Source organism: Protomyctophum bolini (genome assembly GCF_963924005.1).
Source record: "Protomyctophum bolini genome assembly, chromosome: 14".
NCBI classification, from domain to species: Eukaryota; Metazoa; Chordata; class Actinopteri; order Myctophiformes; family Myctophidae; genus Protomyctophum; species Protomyctophum bolini.
The window spans coordinates 23665386-23688570 of record NC_137875.1 but is presented as its reverse complement, the minus strand read 5'-3'; the positions used below and the strand labels follow the sequence as shown (position 1 = coordinate 23688570).

The window sequence follows — 23185 nt, the reverse complement described above, 5'->3', positions numbered from 1 at the left end:
AACTCAAATCAAACAAGGAGATCAGTTACTGGTGGGAGGAGCAACTCATTTGGGGCGCTCCAGTCATTCTTGTGGTTGCGAGTCTGTCCCCAAAGCGTAAGCCTAAACCCTCTCTGCATGCAAGCAAGGGGAAAGCAAGTATGGAACCCAGATTCCAGTTGCATTCTGGGCCCACCATCACATCCTGTTGGCTGGAACCTTGGGTGAGGGGGGACATCTATAGACCACCTTGATCCAAAGGCACTTTGGGTGGAAGGGGTTTCAAATAAATATAGCCCAAGTGATGGTGCTTGCAGAGGGGCCACTCAAGCAAAAGCTTCACACGCAACAGGCAGTGAGCAACACATGAACCATACTTTACACACATACAGTACACATGGCATGAAAGGGGAAGTAGTTACACTGCATTGATATTATATATGCCCCGCCTTCACCTCCACTGGGCTTAATGGTGTACAGTTACAGTATCACTAACACCTGTTCCTTCTTACGTAAGAGCCTTGGTAGGAAGTAGCTCGAAATGGGCATCCATCGAATATTGCATGCCAACATGCATGGGTGATCCACTCCGAGTCCTATGGCAAGTGGAACGCATCTGACCTAACACTGTTCCAGGCGGGCAGCAGGAAACTTTGTTAGCACTAGTAAACATAATAATTCTGATGTTAAATAACCATATCGTCTTCATTCTAAGCTCGCTTGACCTTTTGTGTCATTTAAAGTACACCAGTGGTGGGGGCCTCTGGGCAGGTGGGTTGCCATCTTGAGACATGCCCTGTCCGAGGATATAGATCCAGGAATAACCCATGGGATTCCAGTGTTGAAAATACCCAGATCCAAACCCTCACCCGCTCACTCGGCACCAGTCTCTCAGATTCCCTGCTTCTCGGGTTGCTCTTGTAAACACTCAGTAGTGGCCAGTGCAAATGTGTTGCCTATCAGGCTTCTATTCTTTAAGTGTCGAAGAGAGACACATTCTAGGAAATGCTTAATACTGCAGAGGAGGCGCCCGCTGGCCAAGTGGTCCAGGCACATGCCACATATAAGCTTTGGCCTGACAGCGTGTCGCGTGTTCGAGTCTCGTTCTTGACGACCTTTGCTGCATGTCTCTCCCCTTCTCTCTGTCCATCATCACTTGATACTATCAATAAAGGCAAAAAAGCCACAAAAAAATTCTTTAAAAAGAAAATACTGCAGAGTAAAACAAACAGAATATATGTCATCATGTACTGTACAACATGCCCTGCCAAAAACACAGCCCTAACAGCCATTATAGGTTCAATATTAGTAGGTTATGGCTAGCAGGTTACGTGCTTGAAATAGTGAATGCAACAACATAAATATCTCAATAGTTACAAAGCTATTAACAATCGTTTGGGGCTTTGGTGGTCAACCGTGATGGACAAGCTCAGAGGATGAGGAGAGTCCTCTATAAACCATGCTATGATCCATACGCTAGGAAAATAACTTTATAAAATAAAATCATCATGACGTAAAATAAACACTATGTCTGTTTGCTCAGACACTATGATGTTATTGTCCATTCATTGTCAATGGGAATTTAATGTTTGTGGATATAAGAGGGGCTAGCACCCCTCAAAAAATATATATGATTAATGGTTATTTGACATTTAGGAATGTGTGTGTATGAGTCAACATAAAACTATATTAGACTCAATTATATATTTATTCATTTATTCGTTCCGAAGATTGAAGTTTAAATAATTTCTGTCAGCAGAACTTGCACAAGCACTTTCAAGGCCAATCATTATCATAAATTGTATTGCTCTCAAACCGTAACAACCATACCAAATTTCCAGATTTTTAGGGGAAAAGAAGCCTTAGCAAAAACAACCAATTGATTTTACTCTGTAAATTCACTTTCAACCTTAAAGGATTTTCAACTGCAGTTGTGCAAACAGTAGAGGTTTACCTCGGGGTGTGTATCTGTCAAGGATAAAACAGACTGAACTTTTGCACTTCTGTCATAGGGAGGGGGAAGAAAACGCCTCCACCTCCTATTGAGATGTGGAAAAAAAATCTTCTTTAAATTTCATGCCTTTTCACTGCCGTTACTGTACATATCACCCCCCCCCCCCTGCCCACACATACACATAGAATGTCCTCCCCTTCCAAAAAGGAAAAAAGGGAAATCTGACCTTCAGGGAGGGGAGGGAGATTAGTTGACTCCTTAGAAAAAGGAAAATGAAATAGTACGACTCTCTCTATACACCACTGCCGCCACTGCATCCACGGGGATCCAATAAACGCTGACAATGGATATATTGGGTTCCTATATGCCTTCCACCGAAACATTCACGTCTAGACAAACTAATAGTTTATCAAACTTTACCTCTATATTCTGCTCATTTACAACCAGTGTGTGAGTGTGACTGTGTGTGTGTGCGTGCGTGTAGGGGGGGGCTCATTCCTCATTCTCGACCTCGTCACCTACGTGCACCCGTAGATGACAGCTGACCCATTCATTCGGAGCTCCTGTAACTCTGCAGCCATGTTGAGCATTATGTCATGAGAGCCTGTGATTTCATATGGCTCATGCCATAAAAATGTTAAATCATCAAAGGTAAGGGAGGCAACCCTTATGAAAAGATGCTCTCTAATTCTGCTGAAAAAAACATTTTGAGAAGAATCACCACAGATGATTTTGCTTTGGCTCTTTGACATAAGCAGCGCCTTCACGTGAACTCATACCAGCAACGTCCAGACACATTTCCTACGTAATTTAGTTTGAGTGAGCTGGCTCATGGCAAAGAGCTGGATCTTTATACGCACGGAAGGCTTTGGCTTCGTTAGCATCCATGGGATGGGATGGGAGGCCATGGGAAATGAACCCTGGGTGGGGAGCCAATATGCTTAGGGGCTGGGTGGACGAGCAACATGTGGTGTGCACCGTTCAAATGTCTTTTAAAGTCCACATCCTTTATGAACAGTTCATCACAGTATCAGTAAAATACAGGTCTAGACGCCAGCTTACCATGCATTATGCAAATTAAATCTTGATTCAAAGAATCCTATTCAGTTTCCTTTAGCACTGTTCCCATCAGTTCTGGAATGGGAGAAATTACTACCTGGTATGCTTTCTATGCAACATGACTTCACAGAGACTATTTTCCGACTCTTTGAGCGCAATTAATAATGCCACTAAGTCTAGGATTAAATAATGAGTTTGTGGCGCTTACATCAGACCGCTACAGAGATGACATTGTAGCCTATATGTGCCAGATAGGCAACAATTAATCTGCCTTTACCATTATTCTCCAAAATTGCTCCCAGGGGGGAAGAAAAGGCATACATAAAAAATCCTAACAGTTCCACTCTAGTCCACTCTACAAAAGCTTCCAAAAGCAATTCACTCAACTGAGTGCTTTCATGCTGCGGAAGCATAAATCTCTCCTTTGTTTTCCCCATCTACCATACTTTCCTGTATTTAAATCACAGGCGTGAAACTACGGCAAAAACCCATCCAATTATGTATATGCGAGCCTAAGCCAAAGCAAAACAGAAAACTTGTAAACTGTATTTGAATGCAAGAAGAAAGGGAGTTACACTGCACCTCAGCCATGAGGTGCCTCTGATGATGTTGTTAATCTACATGTCTACCTTTATTTAAAAAAAATAACTGCTCCAGAACATTCCTTCTCAAACTCCCATTTGAGTCTATATGTGTCATGAACTGCTTGTGCAGGTGGTGCCCTTGTGAATTTGCATGGTAACAGATACATTAATAAAATAATATTTACTACAGTACATACCCTATAGAATTCTGTACATTATGTTCTCACATTCTCAACACTTTGTCTGTACTGTGGAAACTAATAAAGCCTAGACTATATCATTGAGAAATTAGGTGAAACATCAGTGCCTAGGGATACTACTAGGTTACAATTCCCTGACTTGCTAATTCACCTAACCACTAGAAGTGCACAGTCAGGGCCTTTCTGAAAATGCCCAGTGCTTTAATGAGCCCTCAACCCTGGCTCCTCTTTCATTGACTTAATAGTGGGGTTGCATTCAGTTGCACTGAAGCTTTATTCAGGTTGACATGGGTTTTGCTTTTGAACATGCTGAGCTGTTCTTAGACCTTTAGGCCATGAATTAACACAACACAAAAGATCTGTGGCAGGCAGGGGAAAAAAGCTATTTGACTTAATGGCTATAGAGAAGCCATAGGGAAGTCAACAGACAGAGGTCATCTGATTTCCCGGCTCCCGGCTCTTATCTTCCACATAGAAAAAACAACACAAAACAAAAGAAAAACTGACAGTGGATACTCCAGGCTATACGACAACTAACCACAGACTAGATGAAGAAAGACTACTGTACTATTAACTGCCAAAACAAGCTGATGCCAAAGATTATAAACCAAACCTCACTATTTAATAGCAAGGGCTGATGAAAGAGATAATAACTTAAGTCCAGAGTGTAAAAAAAAAGAAAAACATAGAATTCAGTGTTGGAATGTTCACAGTCAGAGCCAACCAGAAATGGCTTCTGCTCAATGCCTTCAGTGATGATGCGCCCACCTCCCACACTGTAACCCAAGAGGGGCCGCTGTGCTATTAAATAACCTTCAAAAGCACACAGCCTCTGTCATGAAAACTAATATCTCATGCAGCATGTACTTCCTTTGCTGTTTGTCACCGACTAAAGGAAACAGCTAAGGGAAGGTACATAGCTATATGGGAAGTGGAGTGCATGGAGACAGGAGAGAGAGAGAGAGAGAGAGAGAGAGAGAGAGAGAGAGAGAGAGAGAGAGAGAGAGACTCACAATCCATCTCTTTAGGTTTTAAAATCATCAAGAGTTATTCAGACGTATCCTGTGGGTTTTGGTTCAGGGTGGGGTTACTGTATGTCTGCCTGGCCCTGAGCAGGAGTTAGGCACGGGTTAACAGACAGCGCGTGTGCCAGAGGAAGATGTCTGCTATGCTGTCCGTGGATGGGGGGATTTGGATTGGATGCTATGGCATGCAAACCTTCAGCGGCGAATTAATGAAGCAAACAGACCCATGATTGCTGAAAGGGAAAGCATGCCAATGGACTTTCTTGATTTCATATTGTCTGATTTGATAATTGCACTTGGATTATTTTCCCTCCCAAATAAATGTTCCACTCACCACCTCCTCTTTAACTCTTCAACTAAAGACTGAAGTTATTTAAAACAGTCTTTACTTGACATATAAATATAAATTATTCACAAAATAATTTTGAATATATAGTTTACTTTACATGTAGGACAGTAGGAATTAAAATAGTTACATACACCTAAACTTTTTGACCTTGTGCCAAAATGTGTCAGGCTCCTCAGTCAACCATAGAGTAGGGTATGAAGACTTTAAAACCCATTGTTTTCCAGGAGCAGAATATTTGCACTGATGTCAACAGTAGAAACAGGGCTCTAATAATAGGCACGGCACGTGCACAGCAACGCTGGGCGAGCAGTCTCCAGGCGCCACTCTCTTCCTTTGAGCCACACGTTAACGAGAGACGGTGGGCGTTCCAGGAGGGAAAAGCCACCGCTTTTTGACCCCAAAGCACATTATTTAACCCAGACAAATAGCATCAGAGTGAAGGTTAAAACAACAACTTGACAACGATCCGGGAGAAGAAACATTCATGGCTAACGTGAAACCCTCAGAGTGTTTTATGAAGGGTCGAGGACAACAGAGGATGCATTGTGCAAGCGAGCTTGCTCGCCCTTCCTCCAGCCTCTCGGGCCTCATCTATGTGTATCCTCTGATGACTCTGTGAAGTGAGCGATTTGAGACATGATCTAAATGAGTGTTATTGTTTTTAGAGCCTGATAAATGAATGACTGACCCTGCAAAAACAGCCCTATGAAAACAAACAAGGAGAAGTACAGTCAATTAGTCACATCAACAGGTAGCTGTGAGATATCGGATTTAAGCCTGCGTTCGTAAAGGAACCTGAAATGTTTTCGTCAAGTCATAAAATAAGTGGTGCTGGTGGCATGACATGTGATACTGACGTTTCCTCTCACTTGATAAAGACTTATGATCTAGGATGGTTTGTTGAGCTTACTTGATTTGAAAACAGTTACACTTCAGAATAATTCAGTTCAACAGTGAGGTGAGGGAATTTTTAAGAGTTGACATTCTTCAATTGGTGACATCAATCTTCAGTGTAATCATGCATGCGGCAGCTGGGATATATCATAATTTTTTGACAAATGTAATCACAGCATGGCTTTGACGTGGCAATTAGTCACTCTCTTAATCCCCTGTGGTCTTATAACAACCGAAAACAGGCTGGTTTGGTCTCCTCGGGTTCTCATGTTGATTTCTATCATTTTATGGCAGTGATAAAGACTAATGCCTACATTCAATTACGGTAGTCACATAACAATGCTATGCAGATGCATAGCATTGTTAGCTTGGCACGCGACAACGTTGCACAACAAAGTATTAGGCTTAATGTTTTAGTCCAACTTTGAGCATTATTAAATGTGAAATAGTGCAGATGTCAAGTCTCCCTGAGGACCACCAGCTAGGAGCCGTTGAATTCTTAAGTCCAAGTCATCTGCCAAGATCAAAACTGAGCAGCTGTATGGATTACTTCTCATACTGAGCAACAAGACAGAATAATTGTAGTATCTTATTCTTGTCATGCTATAAGTTATTAAAACTGAAGCTCACAGAGAGGGCGAGCAAGAGAGAGACATAAAGAGAGAATGCAGAAATAAATGAGGAGGAAGTCAATGCATTTGCCATGTGTGTTGTAGGAGTTTGGCATTTGGTCAGCTTCACACTGCACATTAGGTCCTATAGTGTTAAAATGTGGTTTCTCTCTCTCTCTCTCTCTCTCTCTCTCTCTCTCGGGCTAAATACAAAGGCAGAAACACCAGGTAAATATCACAAGTCCTATGCATTGAGAGGGACTTATACGGATGGCTTTAATCAGGTGGGGAACAAGCCAAAATTGCACTCATTCATACAGAGGGAAAACAAAACCGTTACTAAATTGAAAATGTTACCCACTTTCAAAGTTTTGAACTGGAAATATATATATTTTTGTCTCATGGGGAGAGAGTATGTTATCCCCTCCATCCGTCTGTCACCAGCTAATCTCCGGCACTGTTAACCTGGTCAATGCCAAACTTTGCACACACACTCCCTGGATGCCAACGACGAACCTGTGCCCCAAATTTTCCAGAACGGCCTGTTATAGCACCACCATGAGGCAGATTTTCAGATTTTTACCTATCTGCGTGAAACGTTGAAAGCACACTCCCTAGACCAAGGAAAAACCTTTGCCCTGCAGTTTTCACATCTGCCTTGTATAGCACCACCAAGAGGCCGACTTTTGTAAAACACTTGTTTTTATATTACTCATCAAGATTCTGTCAAAACATCCCGCACATCGTTACACAGTATCTCTATAGTCATGTGCTCAAGACAGATCTGTTCGATATTTCATATTCCATGATCAAATTGGCTAACATTGGCTTCCAAATCCAAAGTTTGCAGGATTGGCCCGTTTTGAACAAAAAGCCTCAAATCATGAACGCAGCTTGCAATTTACGTGAAAGTGTTCACGCACTTTCCTACTAGGCTGAGGAATAAATCCCACCCTTTTGACATTGGCCTGTTATAGCGCCACCAACAGGTGGATTTTTGTAAATACATTTTTGGAACAAAATGCCTCAAATCATCTAATTGCCATCAAAAGCGTAAGAAGAAATGGCACATTGGCCTATTATAGCGCCACCAGGAGGCCACAATAACTTGAGACCTGTGCCCCGAGGGGCACTTTTTCTATTTTTTATTCAATTAGTAGGCTAGAATTTACTGTTGGTAGTGATAATGCTAGCTGTGGTTAGCTACAGGACAGACATTCTATATCTTAATATAGAGAGCCTGTAATCAGGCCCCACAATCTCTGCTGTCCCCACACTCAAGTTGAATGAACTGGTGGCCACTGATGGGCGCGCAAGTCCTTGAAGTGTTCTTGTAGCTTCGTGAAGCTGAAAGATGAGCTTGAGATATAATCTAAGCCCCCCCTTGCGCAGTCTGACAGTAGGACCGCAGCAAAGCTTGGATTTCAGCTTCTCTGAAATAACATCCAGGGAAAAAAGACCCACCCTCGCCCCACTTTATCCGACCCCTTGTCCCCTCTCACCTTTTATACCAGACCCCTGCATGGCTGCAGGAGAGTTACAGTGTTGTTAGGCAACAATCTCTTGTTCAAGCCAGGCATTAAGCAATGTCGCAATGTCCGAAGATTAGCAGACCGTAGGTCTGCTGTTTGTCATTAGCCCAGACACCTCAATGTCACAAGCCAGGCTTAGGTTGAGCTGTCATCGGTGACATTATTCAGTCTGACTCCCCTGTGCAAAACAAATGAATCAAGTACATACTGTATGCAGTTCTGACGGGGGTAAACAAACACTTCAAAACCGTACAGAGATATTTTTGTGGTTTGTTGCTGTAACGTGATACTAGTCATGATATGTGTATGTGCATGCATGGCAGGATATATTTGAATGTTAAAATGCTGCCTTAAATGATAAGGGTGCATATTGTCACTATTGGGCGACTTGCTGACTTGTATATATAAAACACAAAGACTTTCAAGCTGGCACCTCTATTCATTAATATACGCTCAAAAAAATCATAAAATAGTGAAAATAGCAGATATCAAGCTGCCAGACAGTGACAAAATTGAATATCTTGTCCTTTGTTAAAAAATAAAATAATAATAATAAACTGTACAATGAAAAGTTGCATACTACATGGTATTATTTCATTTTTGTGTTTTGTTTCAACAGACATACTCTGATTTGGGAACAGAACAGCTTTGTGTAAATCCTGTGGCAAGCCGTCCAGACGGTGCCCAATCAATATATTGTCTAGCTCAGCTCTGGGTCCCAAACAGGATATCAAAATAAACAGTAGGGCTGATGAGGGATGGCATGTCCACTGCAAAGACAAACAAAGTGAAACGCCAAATCACATGAACGGATCAAGTTTCCCTTAACACAGCCCCAAATGAGAAAAACAGCGCTGGCCGCAAACGCCACCTCACCTCCAGCCGAGCGGAGTTATGACTGACAAGACATTCTCACATTCCTTCACCCTACCACCACAACCCTTCCTCTCCTTCCTTTCCTGTTCTCTTTCGCTCTGTCTCTCTCTCTCTCTCTCTCTCTCTCTGTCTATCTTTCTGTCTTCCCTCTCTCCAGCCAGACCAGGAAATTCACTGCAGAAAAAAGGGGCAAAAGCAGACATAATCAAACATCAAGCACACGCTTGAGGCTTGTAACCCGGAGCAGCGATACGTGAAGCCCGCTGCTGCAGCTTAGTTAAATACTACTGCTGGGGACACCAATGACATTTAACTGTTTGCGCCCCCCCCCCTCTCCGTTAGCACTCAGACTGATCCTGCTGTGCAAAACGAAAACACCCCAGTATGGTAGCAGGGACCTAGTGTGCAGAATACCAGGTGTCCATACCTATTGAAATTGAATAGTGTTCCTCGAGCTAAGTGGCATTATTGATATTTAAATAAAACATCAATGTCTAACTGCAACTACATACATTACCATTAAATATTGCCAGCTGATGCCATGCAAGTGTGGCATGTTAATATAGAACGTTTGCATGATATTGCCAATGGGAATGGAATGGAAATGTCACAACATATTGTTTAGGGGAGGAGAAACTGCAACCTAGCGTCATCTGTCCGTCCTATAGGCTGGTCTACAGCTACATAGAGACCCTGGACATAAGCACTTCCCAGAACCTGCTCCATCAACAGAAATATTCAAATATTTTGCTCTCTCTCTCTCTCTGTGTGTCTTCCTCTCTCCCATACTCCGTTACGCATGCACGCCCGCACACACAGTTACGCACGGCGCACGTACATATGCACGGACACTATGCGCGCACGCACGCACACACACACACACACACACACACACATTTCCCCCTCTGTGTCTCTTTCCAGATGTCTTCTGAGTAATCTTCACAGGATTTCCTACACATCTGCATCTCAGATATAAAGACAGGGCTAAGACTAAACACGCTCACGCACGCACACACACACACGCACACACGCACGCACGCACGCACGCACGCACACACACACACACACACACACACACACACACACACACACACACACACACACACACACACACACACACACACACACACACACACACACACACACACACACACACACACACACACACACACACACACACACACACACACACACACACACACACACACACACACACACACACACACACACACACACACACACACACACACACACACACACACACACACACGTGGAGTTGCATTGGTGTGGTTGACCTTAAAACTGTTTTGTAGCAACAGAAAATATCAACAGAAAATAGTACAAAATGCAACCAAATCTCTATATGATAATCTGACAATGACAATAACTTGTCTGCCAGAGATATTTCTGTCTAGACAAGGTCTACTGTGCCCTCAGAAGGTCAAGAACTACCACTTGGTTTGGCCAGAGTGGTTGTTCTCTGTTCTATAGTGTATGATAGAAGGATTCATAGGTTGCATGAAGGATTCATGCAACCTATGAAAAATGAAAAATAAATCTGTTGTGCCGTGGGGTAGGGAGGAAATGTCAAGCATACCGGATCAGCACAAAGTGTTAGGTTTCAAAGCAGGTCTGTTATGTGGCTTTCCAAACAACATTTTCAAATATATTTATGGTATGCGAGACTACGTACACATTGAGCTTGCAACCCTTAACATTGCAGAGAGCATAATAAACTCTGTCAACCTCTGCAGCAGATATATGTAACCAAAACACAAATCGCGCCCCCCACACACATGTACACACTCCAAAATCATTATCGTACAACAATAAACAAGAAACAGGCCTTATTTGTCTCCAAGCACAGCTCAAAAGGGCTGACATATGGTCTCTCTCACAATCCACACCAGAAATTAGCCATGTCCCAAGCCACAGAACACTTGCTCTAGGGCATTTCAAAAAAACACTTGCGCACACGTGCGTGTGCAGCTAGTCAGCCCCCGCCCCCACTCCTCCTCTACTCTCTCCTTTTCCAGGAGTTGAACAAATGCCACTCAGAAGCCAGGGAGATCAAACTTCAGTCTGCTCATGCCTCAGGCTAAGCTTCCTTTATAAAAAGGAATCTGCTTTCATAGAAGAGGAGGAAACGTAGAATTCCCATGTGAAAAAAGAAAAAAAGAAAAAGAAAAAGTTGTTTGGCTTGTCAAAAGTGAATTCAGCATTATAATTGCTCCCTTTCAATGATGGGATGATGGGAAGTTGCAACAATGGGTCGTATTGTGTATCATATGACATTTCTTTAGAGGGACACACTAGATTTATTAATGAAAAAAGCTGGTAATTTGACAGTCAATTTCATGGTCAGATTTTTGACTGAGGGATTGATCTGATTTAAATTAACTGCAGGTTTCCCCTTTACTGTCATCAGATACAATTAGGAAAATCGTCAGACATAACCAGACGAACGTCCATGAAACCTCAGCCCTCAATCCTTGGAAAACAGATTTCAATCTTAGAAAAACTGTGTGTGTGTGTGTGTGTGTGTGTGTGTGTGTGTGTGTGTGTGTGTGTGTGTGTGTGTGTGTGTGTGTGTGCGTGCGTGCGTGCATGCGTGCGTGCGTGCGTGCGTGCGTGCGTCCATCCATATGTTTATATGTGTTTGGACTTTGGACATGTGGGTAGGACACTGAGGTGGTCACTGGTCATGCACTTCCAGGAATTATAGACTTCAAAGCTTGACAAACAGAAACCCCAGGCTTGCACCCAAATCCAATAAAACAATCCTAAATTGCTGACGACTCCTTGGGGTGATAATTAAAAAATCCAAGGGTTTCCGGACAGGGGAAGTTCTGGGATACGGGCAATGGGCCTCTTTCTGAAGATCTCTGTGGTGTGCTGACCACATTGGCTCAGATCAACCATCTGCTGTTCAATTGTTACCTACAGAACAAAACCGACTCCTGTACGCAACAGTGGCCCCCACGGTCAGCCAACTAGAACCCCTGTCCAAATACCGCCGGGGCTGATGCCCCGCCTTCTACTTGCACTGTTGGACCACTGACATAGTGCTGTGACCAAGGAAGCTATAGCATCCATTTTGGCTCACTAGAGCGAGACTGAGACACAGTGGTTGTTCAAATCCCCTGGGCAGTGTCAGGCCTCATAATCTGGGATATCCATGTCATCACGCGTGAGCAAGCACAAAGGTCAACCGTGACAGCAAATAGTGAGGCCACTACAGATCAGCAGCCCATATTCAAAGCTATTTAGAGTTGGCATGAGGTTAGATTCTTAAGAGTCAAGGTATAGTTGACAGAAAGAGAGAGAGAGAGAGAGAGAGAGAGAGAGAGAGAGAGAGAGAGAGAGACGTGGGTTGGGGAGGATGCCTGTTCGTGCAAGCATTCCTGACTCACTCCCCATTAGTGCCCAGAGTTGTTGAAGTGGTCCAGAACAACAGCACCTCCCAGCTAACGACGTGGCCAGTTAGTCTAGTTGCACATTACTTTATGACAACGTTGAGATGAAAAAAACAGAAGATTATTGTATACATATACTGTATATAAAATATTCACTGAAAGAGGGGCTAGAGGCCATGGTTATAGAAACCATGGGTTCACCAAAATCAGCAGGGTAAATCTTGCAAGCCACACATTAGATCCTGGGATATCTTGGAGGCTTGTGGACATTTTGGCTTAAGATTGACACTAGAGCATAGCAGTGGGCATGGTTTTCTGGACCCACAGAAAAAGAGAGATTTACAAAGAAATATTTATATACGGGACATTATTTTAAGCCTAGAATGATCCTGGTGAGTCATGACCATAAATCCTTTGATTCTGGGGAAAAAAGGAAAATTAAAAACGCTAAACAAAGGGAATTTATTAAATATATAGTATATCATATAATTATCATATGATTATGTTTTCTTTTCTTCACAGAATCAAAGGTTTTATGGTCATGATTCACCAGGATCCTGGGTGGCTTGATTCTAGGCTTAGAATAATTGATCTCTATGGGAAAGATGAATTGGAGAGTTTTCAGTGGGCCCAGAAAACCACATCCACTGCTATGCTCGATAGGAAAGGCCATGGGTTCAATAAAACAATGCATACAGCCCCACCGCTAGTAGGACAAAAATATTATGCAGCCAAATCGCAGGTGGCCCTGTCATAGCTCTTTACTTGACCACATGGTTTCACCTGAAATCCAGACAGGACCTGGAAAACGAGGAAGAACGTGGAAGCCTGACTTCCTAAGGGACTTCCTACTACCAGCGGGACAGGACGCGAGGAGCTGGATCATCCTCTGAATGCTCTCATGAGCTCAGGATTGATGACAACATCCTGGCCCTGCTTTAATGTTTAGAGCTGAATTTACTGGTCCGGTGGCAATGCTTGCAGTTCTTCTATCTCATACGTACTGTAAGTACAAGCGTATCAGACATCCTTAGATAAACCCACATATTTGCTCATGCAAGTGTAGCAGAGCAGTCCTGTCCGTGAAGACCAGAATATTACTATATTATCTCCTTTGACCAGTGGGGGATTCCCATTTTGATGAACAGTAGCCGTTTGGGGGCATGTCGGTAGTGCTGCCGCCTCACAGCTAGAAGGTCCTGGGTTTGATTCTCACTGGGGACGCACGCACGCACGCACTCATACACATGCACGCACGCACACGCACACACACACACACACACACACACACACACACACACACACACACACACACACACACACACACACACACACACACACACACACACACACACACACACACACACACACACACACACACACACACACACACACACACACACACACACACTCTCAGCTCTAACGGGTCTGATTTTTCAACTATACTAACTGACTTTGTTTCATGCAGAAGGTAAATGTAAGAGTGGACTAATTCACAGATACATACGGTACCTAATACCTACAATTATTTGTAGGTATCTATCAAGATAGCAATAGCGCCTGTACATAATAATAATAAAGACAAACGGTTGCATGTCCCCTGGACGCCCACCGCTTAGTGTCATTCTCTGGTCTCCATTCCATTCCAGTTGCATGGACACCCTGTGAACCATGGTCAAACATTTCCAACAGCCTGCAAATTACCCAAACAATCCATAGCTACTCGTGTTATGTAAGCACTGCAGCACCCACCAGCACTTGGACCACGGCCCATTATTTAGTGCCCCAGCAGCCTGCAGTTCGAGAGTCTCTGACTATGTGGTCAGCGTTACCATGGCAGAGGTTCTCCTCCTGTCCCGTCTGGATTATAGGGTCAGTCATCAGCACCCTGCTGAGACCATGTTGACAGAAGCTAAACAATAAGAGGGCAGCGTTCACACGCGCACACGCACACGCACACACACAGGGTTTTAATCCTTCAATACCATGAATGGGACCTTGACAGGCTCAGAATGCTGTGCCTTCATCCCATCACCGTCACTCAACCTGGCTGTGAAAGCCTTTCTGAGTCCTGACCCCTTTCTCTCACACACACACACACACACACACACACACACACACACACACAATGCACTACAGTAAATGATGATATCAGGTTTTGGTGGTGTGAGTCCTGAGTGTCTGGGACAGCGGGGGCTGCCAGCTTTATCTCTACAGCCTTGCCTTGCAGTAGGGGGGGCCCCAGGTCTTGGCACAAGAACGAGGGGAGGAAGGGGAGAAGTGGCCTTCTCAACCACATAGAGAGACCCATCACACTGAGAGGAGAGGAGAGGAGAGGAGAGGAGAGGAGAGGAGAGGAGAGGAGGATTTCACCACATCTCCCCACAAGCAGGCCTTTCCTATCACTGAGATTAAAGAGGACCTGTAACAGCGTAATTGTAAGCGACCTGGTCGTTCTTCTTTCATTACAACCTAGAGTGCCGCCTTCCTGTGTGAAGTACAGTGGGACCGTCTCCAGGGGTCAAAAGGTCATGTTGAGGTCAGGTAAAAAAAGAAAAGAAAAAAGAACTCAGCCCAGGGAGTACACAGACATGCACAGACACTTACACTAATGCAAACACTTTTGTTGGCTGTGTAATAGCACAAACCCAAACACACGCCGGGGTAGAAAGACATGTGTGTAAACAAGGACAGAGAGTCACTCTCGCTCCCAAACACAACAGGCTGCTAATCACTTAAAAGGCCCATCTGTCCGAATGTGCACTGAAGAGCCGTTCCGTGAAGGCTGAGGAGGAGGAGATGCCACTACTGTCACCTCCTCAAGTCACGGTCCCCTGCCGGCAGGACCATAAATAACCTTGTTTATCTTGAGGACATCAAACGCCTGTTTAGGGACTAGATGAGCTAAACAACTGTCTGAGCCTGGGGCTTCCCGACAGCCCCAGACCCCCCCCCGCCCCGCCCTCTGCATGGCACCGGTGCTTTCACTCACCCAGCCTCTCTCTCTCTCTCTGTCTCTCTGTATCCCCCAATCCTCAACCCTCCTTCTGTGAGTGAGCAGCGCTCTCTCGTTTCACAGCTGGGGAAGTCATTGTGCAGAAGCAGCACAGTGTCATAATCTGCCTTCGCCTTACAGGAAGAGAAGCGCACATGTGAGTCACACACACTCCCGCACAGATAAACACATACTCATATACAGACACACAGGCATGCATGTGCACACAGTGACACACAACACAGCCCAGGGGTGAGTCGGCAACAGGCTTGCCCTATGACCTACATGATAAGGGATCCACACACTAGAGATACCTGGACAGATAAGCTCCATTCACAGCTGCTTACAAAGCACCCTGTCAGTTTATCTGAGGAAGATATCGTTTTGACATCCTGGAAGTCAATTTGTCCCTTCTTTGTCTTGTTTCAGTTTGGTTCCATCTCTCTGAACTCATTCATTCAGACACATTAACATTCACACTCACAGCCCAAATCTTATTTCTGGCCTATCCAGATTGGATTTTATCAACAAAAACAACATGGTAACATGATTTTTTGCATTATATTTGAACACCAGTCCTGGCCTGGGTGGTTTGAAATGATTCAAACCTGAGTTATAAAAGATCATAAGATGTGTCTCAGTCACTCTCACACTGAAGCCTGATTCATAGTTACTTACGATACGATAAATTGTCATACGACGGTGAAAATAGCGGATCTACAAGCTCACAACACGCTGCATTTTGCCATATGACAGAATAAATTAGGCAAGGAACAATATTGTGAAAATACACAAATCCTATCTGATCACTTGTACACACACTAAATATCAGATTTCCCAGCAATCTGAACAAAGCCATTATCTGGCAGGTCTTAAATGATAAAAGATTCTACACAGTCACAGGCACATACTGTTATAGAACAACAAGAAGAAATATGGCAGTGAATAAACTCAACGAGACAGGGGTATATATTTTTTTCAGTGTAATGGAAACATCTTTAAAAGTCTTACAATATTAAAAACGTAGTTTTACAATGGAAGAAAAACATTGACATTTTGATGAAAAATCAACTGGCAATATTTTGAAAGATTATTACTATTACTATTTATAGTGCACAGATATTAAATGCTATATTCAAGAATGACGGGAAGGTTAGGGAAGTAAAGTGGAACGAAATGAGGTTCACCAGCCACATTCAAACACAGTAGGTTCCTTGATCCCGACTAGAATGCTCTGCCAAGATAGGTTTTTATTAAAACTTATTATTATTATAACCTCACCAGGTCACAAATGGTTTTTATACGACTTCCCCAACAAGGTCCTCTTAAAAGTTGACCCTAGTTTGGCAGCCATTTTCCGTCTTTAGAAGTGGGTTCGACGGCAAAACTCTGGGAAGGCCTCACTCTGTTGACAGGCCCATACTGTAGCTTGTCTGACACACTGCCAGGCAAACGCTCCAGTACCCTCAGCGGGAGGGGGCTTTACAGAAACTGTAAGGGGGGGGGCAATACTATGCATTAATGTTTTTCTGAATGGGCGAGCGCTGGTGTGTGGTAAAATGCTTAACCTAACTTCGGCCCCTCGCCTCCTGCGGCTTTATCTAACACTGTCTGTGGATGAAGTCTTTATGATTTTTTAATGTTTTTTAAATGGTAGCTTTTGAGTTTGTTACCAGACAACTGTAAAGATATACGGGTGTATTAGCGCTTGTTGGACCACACCAGAGGTGCCCTTTTCAGGACCCCTTTAATGATTAATTGACAAGATGATTCACTTTGTAAGGATCTGGATGAACTTTCTGTCTATAGCGGTTCGCCGATGGAGGTGACTCAAGTCTTTCGCGTAACAATGAAACCCAGAGCAATTCGATACCTTTGCTCGCTTCTCCACACTGAAAGTCATGAGGGTCAGGCTCCATCCCCACCGCTCTGGGCTTCTTGTGTCTTTCTGGCTAGCCCAGGACTCTGGAAAAGCCATAGAGCTCTCCTGCATTCTTCACCTCACCTCAGAGACCTGACACACTAACGTCTTTGCAAGACAACAAGAAAGAGAGAAGTAGGTCCTACGTGGGAGCTTAGTGCATTCTTGGGCGACCATAAGGAATCCGAGGCACTCTGGATCTATCAGCCAAATCCAAGTAGCAACAAAGCTTCTATTGAAAGTGGAGGAGTTGATTGTTGCCTTAGAGTGAACAGCAATAGTGGATGAATGGTGCTCTAAAGAGATGCTTGATGCAAATTCACTTTTTCTTTCCCTACACAACATAAGGGACTTCCAATATGCCCCTCGTGTTACTGTTGACTGTACAGTATATTAAAGGGGGTGCAAGTGATATTTTTCATTAAATAGACTTAATAGCTCTACATAATGACATGCTCAACTTACAAACAGCACAACCTTCTCAATCAAACAGAAGCTACACTCTGTACAATAACTTCACATGTAACATTGTTGTAGTGCAGCCTGTGAGATGAAGTCCTTCCCCTTTCTTTCAGCCCTAGATGATGAATGCCATGACAGGTCAAGAGCAATGGTGATAACGGTGATAAGGAAAACTAAATCTAGCAGGAATATGACATGTGACCTTTTGACGCCAGTCTTATCGTCTCCGCAAATATTGTGCACTCTATGAAATCAACAAATCATGCGGCACTTGCATAACAGTGGTTTGACACGCATTGTACGTATATTGCTATTGTACATATCATAAAAGTCCATGGTTGTGTTAAATCTAACACGGTATTACTTCAAGTCTGTGTGTAAATGTGCAATACACATGATATATCACTGCTTTTATTGATCATGTGCATATACAGCACACATACACACAAACACACACACACACACACACACTCGGCGTGCGTGCACACACACACACACACACACACACACACACACACACATTCACACGTTCACGCGCTTAAATGAACAACGTAGGCAGCAAACCAAGCTGACAGAGTTCGAAGGGCCAGGCTCCATCTGTACAGCTTAGAAAAACACAGCCTATCTGTTTAATAGGCCTAATTAGATCGAGAGGGGCCACAGGGGGCCAGTAGAAGGTGAGAGAGGTTAGGGGAAGGTGTGGGGGGTCGTAGAAACAACAGGAGGTTAAGCATGTGTGTGTGTGAGTGAGTGAGCGACTGAGCGAGCGAGCAAGCGACTGAGCGAGTGAGTGAGCGAGTGAGTGAGTGAGTGAGTGAGTGAGTGAGTGAGTGCCAGTAAGGGTCAGAAAAACCTACAGCAAGGATGTTGAAGCAACTACAAAAGTGTCCTCCTACCTGGCCGGGTTGCCTACCCAGGGCCGACCTGGCCGGGTTGCCTACCCGTTGTCAGGAATTAGAAGTCTTAGAATGGGGATATGAAACATCGTAGATCTTGATCATAATGACACCAGAGGTAACGTGTACTGATTTGCGTGGGGTTTGGACAAAATCTGCAGGAGTAGTTGCAAAAACATTGTTTTGCCTCACGGTGGCACTATAACAGGCTGATATTCTTCTTTGGCCTCCTAGGAGCGTTCGTGCAAATTTTCATGCAGAGCGGTCTAACAGTGCTGGAGATAAGCTGGTCACAGACTGACGGACAGACACAGACTGACGGACAGACACACAGACTGACGGACAAGCGCGAAAATATAGTCTCCGGCCTCCGACTGTCCGTCCTGGAGGAAACAATAAATGGAGACAAACTGAGTGGGGAGAGAGGAGACAGGGAGAGACAGCAAAGCTGAGAGACCTCATTAAAAACCCATTAGAGGTCCGGGTGTACCCACTCCCAATTCATTAGTGGACAATTTTAGGGTAGAGTGGGGGTGTGGGGTCATAGATCAAGGCGACCCCTTGGAGAGCCTCAGACTTGTAATAGATCCAGCCCCCTCCCACCTCCGACGATCTGCCGGTATCTCTTTGGTGTGTTTTTGTGACGCAACACTTGTCATCCGCCCTTCTGTTCCCTCTTCTCCCTGTATCCCCACCCCTTCTATCCTCAGCACAAATCTCCAGAAAGAAACATGGGTCCTCAGAGGGCTCCTGTTAAAGAGCTTCTGATAAAGGGTCCATTTCCCACAAATCACAGGATGATCCCCACTGTTACGACACATCATTGTTGACACAGTGCATCACCATGACCAATGTGATGAGAACGCGTGTGGAGTGGACAGTAAAGAGGCCTGTCATCATTGAAAATATGAGCCCTCCTCAATCCATTCTGTATCTATTACAATACTGACGGTAACAGAGCTATGAATAGAGCAAAGTCTGACGTAATTTACTCATCCTACCTGGGTCAGTTTTTACCCCATTCTGAATTAGTTGCATTTTCGCCAGAAACAGACTGTATCAAATATGAGTGACAGACTATATCGCTCGGACAGTTTGTTTGTTTTTGGACCACAATTCTTATATGAGACGATTGAGTGAACGAGTGAGTGACGTCAGGACTTCGGTACTCTACGGGCAGTTCTCTTACAAGTTGACTAAGGTCACTATTGCCTTTCCAGTTTTCATTGTGAGAAATCTCCGTCTTGTGATTAAAGTCGTATTACGAGAGTCTGCATTTCTGCCGGGGAATGGCACTGTTAAAGGGCAAATGGCCAGCATAGAGTGGCTGTGTGCGTCACAGACCCTGTGGCTTATGGCCTCATATGAAGTCAATGAGCATAAGGGGAAATAGCTTAAGCTGAGCCCCAAGGCCGATCAACCAAATCAGTGCCTGATGTCAAACACAAAAGGTAACCCATCCATGGGCAAAGCCTCTCATATTTTTAACATCTGGAAAAGTCCTCCTTGTAAAAAAAGAAGACAAGAAAGCCAAACTTTTATTAAAGAGTGATCTGTACATTGATTGGACCTCTTCTTTAACAGGGCTTGATATTTCAGAGACTTCTCTATGATGTGTGCAACCACTATTACCTACTCTTTGAGCCATTTGTTTTAATAAGACCAACTTGACTATATTTATTGTTTGTATAAAACCACATATATTATATAAATGTATGTATATAAGACAGAAATAGATACTATCCTAAACTGGGGAATTCTTTTTACAGATTGTACAGTTTCTTTTTTTTCTCCACATGACCTATTATAGTGTCAGTTACAATTTGCATCATCTGAAGTGGAACAGTACATGTAAATGTCCCCGAATTTTCCATCTACAAAATTTGACAAGGACTTAAATGGGAAATTACTTCAGAATTGATTAGCCGGGAAGTCTCGTTTGTTTGATATATAAAGAGTTGAAAGTTCATAGAGTCCAAAACAATGATCCTTTTCAGCAACAACTCCAAACAACCACAGCAGGTTGTGACCTGAACAACTGACCCAAGATTGTCCTTACACAGCAACTCTACAACCCTAACACCATTTCTTAGAACCAAACTTTAATTTCACTTAAGAAAGAATCAAATTTGGAATAATGAAAGAAATACAAATCATCAGCAAAAGGAGCTTTAGGGCATGTGTCAAAAAGTGGTTTAAAACAGAAACACCTCATGAAAATCTAATAGTATTCGGGAGAAAAGCAACATCCATCAAAGTCGACATATGGCAAACAAACTCATTCCCCCCTCCATTGACTGCTGATGTTCCGGCAGCTGGGAGAAACTGGCAAACAGAAGAATCTTGGAGGACGATTTCTAGACAGAGAGACTTTTTCCAGCCGATCATAATATTATTCAAGGTCCGTTCCACTCCTTTTCTCAATCAGACTATGATCCAAAGCAGATGGCCTGCGTCTTCAGGACCATTAACTGTGATGGATACACACTTGCACACACACCCCCTAATAGCCCTTATTAACAATCAGCTCTCAATTCACGCAAGTTACGCAACCCTATCTGCTGTAAGTGGCGCAAGGCCATTCCATCGTGCAGGAGTGTATGTGGAGGAAACCTGTGTGTGTGTGTGTGTGTGTGTGTGTGTGTGTGTGTGCGTGCGTGCGTGCTTGTGACTGTGTGTCCCCTTTGGCCAAGACTTTCAAGTGGTTCTAATTACAAGTGAACTCTAAAGGTGATGCATGACCTTTTGCAAATGAGCTACTGCAATTTCAACTACTGTTCCCGGTACTGATCGACCTCCTGTAGCCAATGGGAGAAGGGGAAAACAATACCAATTTTCTTTTTTTCTTTTCTTTCTCCCCTTTTGAAAAATGCCTACAAAATGTGTTGTTGTTGGCAGGCATCCCAGGTCTGTTAACATAAGAGTGCACTCCCTGTGGGTTTGTTCACTCGCTCGCCATGCTGCGCTCTGATGCCCACAGGATGTCTGGAGCAGGCCAGGGAGGGGGGCCTCACAGACTGAGTGCCAATGTACAACACTGCCCTCTGAGAAGGAGTGTGTGTGCATGTTTGTGTGCATGCATAATTATGTGTGTGTGTGTGTGTGTGTGTGTGTGTGTGTGTGCGTGTGTGTGTGTGTGTGTGTGTGTGTGTGTGTGTGTGTGTGTGTGTGTGTGTGTGTGTGTGTGTGTGTGTTGGAGGTCTCGCTTTCAGGCCACACACCTGGTGTCAAGTCTTGGCCCCTTGTTTCCTGTAAACATGTGTTATTGAATAAATATATCTTAATGAAGCACATTAGCTGTACAGAATTGATGTGGCAGCACAAGAACTGTAACAACACCCTGGTTTTTTTTCACCCGTAGCTCTTTGCCAGTGGAAAAAAGAAACAACTACAGTATACAGTACGTCAGGATTTCCCAAGGAATTAGAGCTCAGTCAATTCTACCTGGAGCTGAAGTTTACAAATGTGGCAATTCCTTGTTTAACTTGTGCCGCCTTTCCTGTCATACATAAAGGAAGGATAGCATTAGCAAACCCCCGTCAAACTCAAACAGAGTTGTACTATAAACTAGGAACGTCAGTCCTCATCCAGACTTCCCACACAGCGATTCCCTCAGTGAAAAGGGCTGACTGTCAAGCTGATTAGGATGCGATTAGGTTTTTATAAGACATTAGTCATGCCTGTGCAATTATGGACGTGTATTTTATTTCATGCAAAGTGTCAACTTATGAAATTATCTAGACTGTGAACTTAAATGATATGGTCATAAAAAAGAAGCATTTATTTCTCAGAGTGTGCATTGCGTTATGGTATTTGATCACATTGCTGATCTGTAGTGTGGATTCTGTGGAACTGCTAGTGTGATACTCAGGGAGAAAATAATGAAGGTATACGTAACGTCTGTGTTGTGTTCAAATGCCAACAATGTGCGGATGTAAAGGAATACAAGGACTTTTGTGCTGCAGATCTGTGATATACTCGCATGTAAAATCTGACCCTGAAAATAACATATAATCTGAGCATTCCAACTGGCAAAACATCAGATAAACCATGCCTATAAAACCTATAAGGTACAGTATAGCTGTTATGTCAGGAATTTCAGGTAAATTCAGCACCATCTGGGAAAGTACTCATCTACCCCAAAGCCAAACATCTGAGACTGAAAATAAAGCTTAGGTGTGTTTGTTGGCCATTGTCCAATGTAAATAATGAATAATTTCCCCTCAAATACCTTTACAATTTTAAATTCCTGAAATGCATACATGGTCATAAGACCAAGAAAATGTGGGTGATGTTACATGAAGTTTCAGATTTTGGACATAAAGATCATTAACACTTTGAACGATGCCAAGAGTGAATCCTAAATCATACATTTGACTCTAACATGAAATGGGTATATCATCTATGAACACTTTTGACATATCTGGCAATA

At 43.5% G+C, this 23185-nt stretch overlaps 1 protein-coding gene across 1 annotated transcript in view; it reads right to left on the bottom strand.

Moving 5' to 3' along the window:
* LOC308328809 (uncharacterized protein) overlaps positions 1 to 23185 on the bottom strand; it is a gene marked incomplete at its 3' end in the record, with an annotated part of 44263 nt that overhangs the window by 6921 nt on the left and 14157 nt on the right. The window contains exon 3 of the mRNA XM_080782919.1: positions 996 to 1141. Within this exon, the coding sequence (XP_080639045.1) occupies positions 996 to 1141 (146 nt within the window). The remainder of the gene's footprint in view (positions 1 to 995; positions 1142 to 23185) is intronic.